Genomic DNA, 10,537 nt, shown 5'->3' with positions numbered 1-10,537 from the left:
TATTAGTATTATTAGTGAACGTAAAAAATAACATACAGTATAATGATATTTTCAATTAAATTTTTTAACTCAAGCATAAACTGATCACTTGATTAGGCGTCTCATTTTTTTTTATATATATAATATAATGTGTTTGGTGTTTATATGCAGGGTTGCTAAAGGGGGGGTAGGGGGTAAGACGTCTTACCCCCCCTGAGATCGAGAAATTTTGGCTTTTACCCCCCTGGCCTGAAGCCAGAAAGTTAGGGGGCCCTACTAATTTTCGGCGCCGAAGGCGCCGAAAATTTTTTCAATTATGTAAAATTTTATATTAAACAAAAAAATAAATATTAAATTAGTTTTAATATAAATTAATAGCTTATGTATAGAAAATAAATAGATAAAAATGCTTAATTACATCAATTTAACATTATTTACACTAGTTAGGGCACTCCACAAGCTAAAAAATAAATTCCCACCAAATTTTCAAAAAAATTAATGATATTTTATTTTATTTATAGCTGTTTATAAAAGATAATATATATTTTATTTCTTATTAAAAGTCGAAAACTAAGATTTTTAGCATAAATTTTAAAATAATTGTATTTTAATATTTTTAAACTTTATATTAAAATTTGTTAGTTATGTGCTTTAAAAATAATAATAATAATATTAACTAAATATTACATAAATAGAGTTGGGGCACTCCACAAGGAAAAAAGCTCCCTAATAAATTCCCACCAATTTTCAAAAAAAATAATCAAATATTTTATTTTATTTTTTAGCCTTTATAAATGATAATATTTATATATATTATTTCTTATTAAAAGTAGAAAACAAATTTTTAGCATAAATTTTAAAGTTATTATATTTTAATATTTTTAAATTTTATAGTAAAATGTGTTAGTTATTTTTCAATATGAAATACTATGTAAAAAATATTCTTAAATTAATTATTTAGAACTAATTATTTATTTCTGACAATTTTATTATTATTATTATTAAAACGTTTTAATAAATACAGTATTAAAATGTGTTAGTTATGGTTCAATATAAAATACTAAAAAAATATATATTTTTAAATTAAATTAATTATTTAGAACTAATTAATAATTATTTCTGCCAATTTTATTATTATTATTATTAAAACGTTTTAATAAATACAGTATTATATCATTAATTTTTAATCAATAACTATTTTTTTTAAAATCTAAATAATATTTTTATTTAATAATTATAATTATATTTGTTATATATATATTTATGCAATTTTTAATATTTAGAAAACATTTTGAGTATTGAGAAATTAAGTTGAGAATATTTTTATTTGTTAATTTATTGAAAATTTAATGGGAATTTAGCGGGAATTTAGTGGGAATTTAGTGGGAATTTATTGGGAATTTAATGGGAATTTAATGGGAATTTAATGGGAATTTAATGGGAATTTACTCAAATTTGGCAAAAATTGTCGTTTAAAAATGCAATAAAAAATGTTCACCCCCCCCCTATACCCCCCCCCCAAGCTTTTTCGAAAATTTTGCCATTTTACCTCCCCCTATACCCCCCCCTGAAATCGAAAACCTTTAGCAACCCTGGTTTATATGCTAAAGCAAATACATGTATTTAAAAGCGATATATAAATTAATATATAATAATAATACAGTATATACATAATAAATTGAGAGAACATTTTTTCAAAATTGCTAAATATTTATTTATTTAACGAGATAGCAACAAAAAAAATATTTAAGTAATTGTAAAGTAATAATTTAAACAGTRTACTGTATATACAATATATTTACATATACTGTAGTAATACAGTAATAATAATTATAATAATACTCTGATGTAATCATAATGTTGTAATACTGAGTCAAAAAATATATATATAATAATAATAAGAAGAAATCAGTTAATAATTTTAGTTGACATAAGCCTTACATATATTTTTAAGATTTTGTGTGTTAAGAGAGAGACCAGACGCTTAAACCCTAAAATTTAATGACTAAATACCGGTGCCAATAGCACAGGTACCTGTAATATGTATGTAAGGCTTTTTCTTTAGCCAAAGTTAGATGAATGGCAATTACGAGATATATAGAGGGATATACATAGTCATAGGCATATATATATATATATATACATATATAGCTTAAAGCGATAACTTGTAGAGCATATCATAATAGCTTATCATAAACATAGGCACAGATATACGTGCTGTTTATGTATGTATTAAAAGTTTTTTAAAATCATAAGAAAGAGAGAGAGATATATACCTGTCTTATTGTATACAACAGTGAAATGAATGCCAGTTTCATCGCTAAATACAGGGCTCAGGTATTATATACTGTACTGTTGTTGTTGTATATAACTTATATATATACAGTATATCATATGATATGATATGTTATGATAGAATAGTTAACACTAGACAGGCCTTTACGACTCCTTGTGCTCTGAAACTCGCAACTCATATGTTTATTAACCAAAATATAAAAGAGAGAAAATTATTATTATTTTTTTGTCTTAACCGAGTCTTTTAACAGACAATAGCCATAATAATAATAATAATAATAAATTTTTGGTACAGTTTTTGTTGTTGTGAAAATACATAAAACAAAATAATTTTAATAAATAAACGATAATGCAATGTATTATTTTTTTAAAAATAAAATTTTAATTATTGTTTAAATAGATTAAAATTATTAGAAAAAGAAATAAAGAGTTCTTAATAAAAATAATAATAATAATAATAATAATAATAATAATAATAATAAGTTTAAAAATATATGTAAAAACTTTTTAAAAGTTACAATAAAACCAAATATAAATGTATTCAATGTATAACTAATTTTATAATATTAAATAAAATCTTTGAAAAATATTTTATTTTGAATATATATTTTAGTCTCAAGCACTGGTCATCACAAATACATACACACAGTAGGCTAGCACTTGGACTTATGAAGAGACTATCATTTTTGCCATAACAGTCGGCTGTAGTTTTTCCCAAATAGTATGGTTCTGTGTGTGTGTGTGTGTGTGTGTTTGGGGCAGTTTGGGCGCAGGCTTGTAGCGCAAGCGCTTCGTTGGGTCTCAGATACTGGTGTTTCATCTAAAGTAGAGAGAGAGAGAGCTAACATACTCTGTGTTCAGGCGAACTGGTATTTCCAGTCCAACAGAATCGCTGTTTAGTTCAGTATTGAGTGAGCGTTCAAACAGTTTGGTTGGATTTTATGATTTTTATCCGCTCATACATACATTTACTGCTTTCAAATACAATATACAGTAATACTGTACTTATATTATATATAAATATATAAAGACTGAAAATTCTTGTTACCAGAAGAGATATGCCTGAGCTCTGGGGCTATCGTTTGCTCTGAGAGTTTAGAGGCAATAATAGTAATAAAAGCAACAAACTGTATGTGAGAATACAGCCTACAAACCATTGGACTTACATATGATATGTGTTTTGTAATAATATATATAAACTAAAGTTTTTTTTTAGTGAAAATGTATTTTACAGTGAATTTTGAAACTTAAAGATTTTCTTCAAACAGAAAAAAATAGTTTAACATAAAATACTAATAATAATWATTATTATTATATTAATTTAATAAGAAATAATATTAATTATAATATTATTAATAATAATGTGTTTAACAACTGGTGAAATATCATCATTTAATTTTTGTCTACAAAATTAAACTACATGTGCGCTCTCATCAAATAAAACACACACTGATATGATTTGTCGAAAGGACAGACACCCGATAATTATAGATAATAATTATATTAATAATAATAATAATAATAATTGAAAACTTGATGGGAATATTATCTGTGATTTTATCATTATATCAATAACAACAAAATTATGTGTTGACCAACACTTGAAATAATAATAATWATTATTATTATTATACGGCACCAGTAGTTTCATCAGAGAAAGATAGATAGAAAAACTGGTGAAATAATGCTTTACACAGTAAAGCACTTGATTTTAATAATAAATTATTTGAAATAATAATTTTTCTGACATCAAACAAAAATATTAAAAATCTTCAATTAATTATTATTGTCTTTGAATAAAATCGGACAATACATTGAATTCAAWTAAAAATGACAACCAAATCATTAACACAACAACACCATCACAATCACCACTATTACTACAGTGGTATTATCACAGCACTGGTCACACAGTTAGTGTTACTGTTGATCACTGAGCCCAGCCATCGCTGGTCAGTAAATGCTGTCAGATATGTGGCTCCAGAGGACTGTGAATGGAGAGCCAGTGCCGATGCTGGCACTGGTGGTGGCAGCGGTAGCGCCGGTGATAGTGTACAGTTGACGTGTAAATTGAGGACAATTAACGGTGCCTTCGATAGCACCAACTTTAGTCTAATACAGGCCCAGCATACGGCTGGTCTGCATATCTTATGTGATGATATACTGTTTGAGAGTTCCTTATCGAACCGTTCGTTCGAGCACTTGACTCAGCTCCGGGAGCTGAACATCGACCGGTGCAAACTGCCCGAACTTCCACTGCTTACTTTCGCCGGGCTGTCACAGTTGCGCAACCTGACGGTGCGCTCCAATAACTTACAGTGGGGTGACCTGCAGCTCAAGATACCGACCGGCGGCCTATTGACGCCAGTGCCTCGCGTCCAGCGTATCGATCTGTCCACGAATGCCATCTCATGGCTGCCCGAATCGCTGTTCTGCGGCCTACAGGAGCTCCAGTTTGTCAACCTTACCGGCAATCTGTTCCAAGAGGTGGTTAGTGTCGGGTTTTCATCGAAAAACAGAGATAGAGTGCAATTACAGTGTAAACTGGACTCCATTAACCAGTTGGACATGTCTTACAATCGAATCAAAGTGCTTACCGACCGATGTTTTGGTCTATTATCGCGACTACAGATGCTGTCACTGCATCACAATCAGATCAGTCGGGCCGAAGAAGGATCGCTGGCCGGTCTGTCCGGACTGACCATACTTGACATGTCGGCCAACCAGTTGGTGGCATTGCCGCCGAAATTTTTTCAATCTGTGTCKACCAGTTTGACAGAACTTTACTTACAAAACAACAGCATATCGGTACTGCCGCCCGGCCTATTCAACCAATTGGGCCAAATGGTGCTTCTGGATCTAAGTCACAACGAGATCACCACACACTGGATTAATACCGATACGTTTTCCGATCTAATACGACTSATCCAATTGGATCTGTCGCACAATCGGCTCAGTCGTATCGATGCCCAAACTTTTCGCAATCAGTACTCACTGGAAGTGCTTCAACTTCATCACAACGAGATCGAGACCATTGCCGACAATGCCTTCCAGTCGCTCTACAATCTTCATACACTAGTCCTCAGTCATAATCGGCTCCAACGTATCGATTCACTGTCTCTATCGGGTCTTCATGTGCTTAATATGCTGGCCCTCGACTCCAATAAGTTGGACTTCATTCACGGCACAGCCTTTAAAAACATTACTAATCTAATGGAACTAAACGTGTCGTCCAATCGACTGGAAAGTGTTCCGACGGCTATCACTAATCTACAGTTTTTGCGTAGTCTTGATCTTTCATACAATCGTATCAACGATATCGCCAACGCCAGCTACCGGAGCAACGAACAGCTGTACGGTCTGAATCTGGAGGCCAATCAAATTGGAAACCTATCGAAAGGTGTCTTCCAGGATCTACCGTCACTTCGCATACTGAATTTGGCCAAAAATAAGATCCAGGGCATCGAACAGGGATCTTTTGACGACGTTCCCGATTTGCATGCCCTACGATTGGACAGCAACTACATTGTCGACATCAACGGTTTGTTCAGCAATCTTCGGGATCTATTGATGTTGAATATATCGGTTAATAAAATCGGTTGGTTCGACTATGCGCTGATACCTATTGGACTRCAATGGTTGGATATTCACGAAAATCARATCGACTCGTTGGGCAATTATTTTGAGTTGGAATCGGTACTGAAATTGCGGACACTGGACGCCAGTGTCAATCGGATTGGCGAAATCGATGCCAGTTCTCTGCCTAATGGCATCGAGAGTGTACTGTTGAACAGTAATCTTATCAAACGGATAGCGCCGTTCACTTTTATGGAAAAACAAAACCTAACGCGGACTGACCTGACCAACAACAAACTGTCCACTTTAGATATAAATGCATTTCGGCTCAGCAAAGTGCCGCTGAGACGACCGTTGCCCGAGTTTAGTGTCGGCGGTAATCCCTATCTGTGCGACTGTACAATGGAATGGTTGCAACGGGTGGCCACACTGGACGAGTCYCGGCAGTACCCGCGTATGGTCGACGTCCAGCAAATTGAGTGTCAGCTGGCGTTTGCCAAACAACAGTCAACAGTGCCGCTAACTCGGGCCAACTCATCGCAGTTTTTGTGTCCATACAAGAGTCACTGTTTTGCTTTGTGTCACTGTTGCGAGTTTGACGCTTGCGATTGCGAGATGACCTGTCCAGACAACTGTACCTGTTATTATGACCAAACATGGTCGACCAATGTAGTTGATTGTTCAGCTAAAAACTATAACAACATACCGCCCCGATTGCCCATGGATGTCACWGCATTGTTTATGGACGGTAACGATATCTATACGCTGACCAGTCATACGTTTATTGGACGAAAAAATATGCGACACTTGCATCTAAACAATAGCAACATTCATAGTATCGGTAATAATACGTTCAACGGTTTGGTTAATCTGGAAGTGATTCATCTCGAGTACAACGAACTGACTCAACTAAATGGTTATGAATTTTCGCCACTGTTTTATCTCCGGGAACTGTATCTCCAGCACAATCGTATTAACACCATTAACAACAATACGTTTATTCATCTGAAATCACTGCAAGTGTTGCACTTGGAGTACAATATGTTAGTCGAGTTTCAAGTGTCGACATTCAGTACATTCAATACTAGACTTACCGGTCTGTATGTGGCCAACAATCGTTGGTCGTGCGAATGTCGATATATGGAACAGTTTCAACAATGGGTCATCAACTACAGCACCGGTATGTTACAGGACACACGCGAGATCAGGTGCTACAATAGTACTGGTACGCTGGGCACCAGTATCTGGGACGTAAATGCCACATCGTGTGCCAATCAGACATCGGCCGATCTGATCTATTCTGGATTGGGACACAACGAAAAAGCGGCCGGTGCTGGCGTATCATTTCTGCCCAGTGCACTGTCCAACGACTATCTTATTATAATTATTGTGATAATGTGTATAATATTTTTGATGTTCATACTGTGCTGTGTTTATCGCAAAGAGCTTAAAGTATGGATATATAGTAAATACGGGGTTCGRCTGTTTCAGAGGACACGATATACACCCGAAACCGAAAAACTGTTCGACGCTTTTGTATCCTATTGTAAGAAAGACGAGTCATTCATTGCACAGATATTGGCACCGGAACTGGAGTGCGGTCCACCACCGTATAGGCTGTGTCTACGCTATCGCGATCTACCGATGAGCGTCTATATGGCCGAAGCCATTACCGARGCTATTGAGTGCAGTCATCGTACGGTTATACTATTGTCGGAACACTTTCTTAAAAGTGAATGGTGTCTATTTGAGCTAAAAGCGGCGCACCGGGAGGCACAGGTCAACAAAAATCATCGTGTAGTGGCCGTCCTGTTGGACAAGTATAATATGACCGATTTGGATGCCGACACCCGACTGTGTCTGCAATCGGTGCCGATTGTCCAGTGGGGCGAACGACGATTCTGGGAAAAGCTCCGGTATCTGATGCCGCCGGCCAGRACTGGCCACCAATTGAAACCCATGAACTACGGACCCGATGTCAGGCCGTCGCTCGAGTTTATGCGGACTATGAATACGAAAATTGTCTAACAATTTGTGTTTTAATATATTTTTTAATAATTTAATTGACAAAATAACTTATGAAACAAACAAACAAAAAAAACAATTTGTTTTCTGTGAATGTGTTTTAGTTGTGAACTTTTTTTTGAAATGAAGAAAAAAACTATTTGTGAAAATACAGCTAAATATTGAAAAAAAAATTATTAATATTTATTATTATTATTGTAATTGAAAACAAATTATAGGAAAAATTGATATGAATTTTTGCTGTTGTAAATATATACATAATTATTATTATTAAATATTATTATTATTGCTAATATGAAAAAAATAGTTTTATATGTATAAAAATYTATAAATTATTTATTTTTTTGGGAGACAAAACACACCAGAAATACAAGTAATTATTTAATTAACAAAAAAATAATTATAAAAATAAACAAAAATAATTGTTGACATTGAAATGAAAAATAAGTAAAAATAATTACAAATAATTTTTTTTAGTATTTGTTATGTTTTGTCTCTCAAAGAGAAAAATCTGATGATAAGAGAATATAAATTAATAATAATATGAATTGTTTTGTAAATATATAAATATATATATAAATAATTATAATAATATTTAAATGACAAAAATTGAATAAATTATTTATTATTGTGCTATTAATATCATTGCATTTATTATTATTATTGTTTTGCATAAATATTATATATATATATAATTCTCATTTGAATATTATTCCGTGTGATTCATATCATACCATTCACTACAATATACACTCCAAACACATMAAAACAGTTAAGAGAGAGAGAGAGAGAGAGAGAGAGAGATRGCATAGAAATAATCGCATAAAATATTATTATTGATTAGAGAATATTCTTATAATTTTCTCAATAACTCTCTCTCTCTCTCTYTCTCTCTCTCTCTCTCTTTCGTCATCATTCGTGTCAAATCTTAATGTTGTCTCTAATGTGTTGACAGTGTTTTCTCTTCTGGATCTAAGTCTTAAGCGAAAACATACACACGGATTGAGTCAATGAATACATTTCATGACGAGATTTGCTGTTTTTTTATTTGCCGTTCATTTCATTTCTCTTTATATACAATATTATATTATATTTATTTTTATGGTATTAATCTCTACGATCGGATCCCCGAGTTTTTTTATCTGTCATATACTACTGTACTTAAAACTTTCTTTATGTGTTTAATATCTTGTTGTTGTTGCTGCTGTTGATGCTGTCATATACAGTGGTATTGCCGGTGGAAATGCTGACTGACTGCCTGTCCATCACCTTAACGGCTAAGACACGCACACATCATATTAAGGATGAGACGAGATATGATCTCTTTGTTTGTCAGATCATAATAATAATAATAAGCATCTGATGAATGCCAACACATAACTAGCTATAGTTATCGAGGGTTTTAATAATGAATTTTTTGACATTCAGTTCACTTACACAGAAAAAACATATTTACAGTATATATATGATATAAAATGTAATATATATTATATAAAGTAAATGAAAATATAGTTTTCAAATTGAATGATAAATTTATATTACAATTTACTTATATGGTTTATTATAATTGTTTATATCATAGTTAGTTGTAAATTGTAATCCATAACACTGTATAATATAATGACAGTCAAACAACAACTACTACAACAACAGGCAGTTTATAATTAGAAAAAACTATAACTGAAAATATATTTTGACTCAAATTGTTTTCTTTTTATTAGTTTTTTGTTTTGTTTTGCTGTTTTATTTTAGTTGTTTTTAAAAAACTTTTGTTTCAAATTTCCTGAAATGTATAGTTATGTTATGTTATGATATATATATATACAGTATATTTTTTGTTGTTGMTTAACATTATTATTTACAGTATATGTATAATTTTTATATATGCATATACTTAATATAATATATTTGTCAAAATCTTATGAGTAAAATGTATATATAAATTATAACTGATTACAAAATAAATTATAATATGAGTCCTCTCTCTATATCTATCTCAACATAAACCSGGCTCACAATTACCTTATTGTTGAATAGTAATTAAATTGTCAACAAAACAGTCTATCATATTTCCATATCCCATACAAAATATGCCAGTCGTTGTTGATGACTATGTATTTAAAGTAATACAATACCAAAAATTAACTAATTTGAATATACTATAATTTTTTGTTATATAAGTGTATATGTTATTTACATATAAATATTATACATATTTATTTTTCACCCTCTTATACTTGAATTATAAAAAAAATTTATTTCCACAAATATATATATAGTCGTCAATTATAATTAGTAAATTTATTTTTCAACAACAAAAATAACTAACGGTACTCAACAATAATAATTATGATTAAACCTCCACATGAATAACAGTATAATATATACAGTATAAATAATAATAATACTGTAAATTATAATATGGCAAAAATTGCCTTAAAAATATTTATTTTTTTGAAAAATTATTCAAATTCAAATTAAGCAAACAAATTAAATGGTAATTATCATTTTAACGGTAGAATTATAATATTATTTATTATAAAAGAAAAAAGATTTTTTTTGTTAAACTTAAGGATAATTTCAATATAACAAAAATTTTCTATAAAAAAATTATATTTACTTAATAAACATATATTTTACGGATGGGTTTTATCCATAGAAA

The 10,537-nt window shown here is 31.4% G+C and overlaps 1 protein-coding gene across 1 annotated transcript; it reads left to right on the top strand.

Moving 5' to 3' along the window:
- Window positions 1–4,044: 4,044 nt before the first annotated feature.
- LOC128961746 (toll-like receptor 6) lies at window positions 4,045–8,889 on the top strand. The gene is made up of 2 exons (XM_054308007.1): window positions 4,045–7,872; window positions 8,779–8,889. The coding sequence occupies exons 1-2, from the start codon at window positions 4,105–4,107 to the stop codon at window positions 8,887–8,889; spliced, it is 3,879 nt and encodes a 1,292-aa protein (XP_054163982.1). The 5' UTR covers window positions 4,045–4,104.
- Window positions 8,890–10,537: the final 1,648 nt, after the last annotated feature.

Source organism: Oppia nitens, unplaced genomic scaffold (genome assembly GCF_028296485.1).
Source record: "Oppia nitens isolate AA-2021 unplaced genomic scaffold, nextdenovo-longstitch-racon4-pilon3 scaffold5_pilon_pilon_pilon, whole genome shotgun sequence".
Taxonomy (NCBI): domain Eukaryota; kingdom Metazoa; phylum Arthropoda; class Arachnida; order Sarcoptiformes; family Oppiidae; genus Oppia; species Oppia nitens.
Note: the sequence above shows the minus strand (reverse complement) of the source record. Positions and strands in the feature narration are given on the sequence as shown.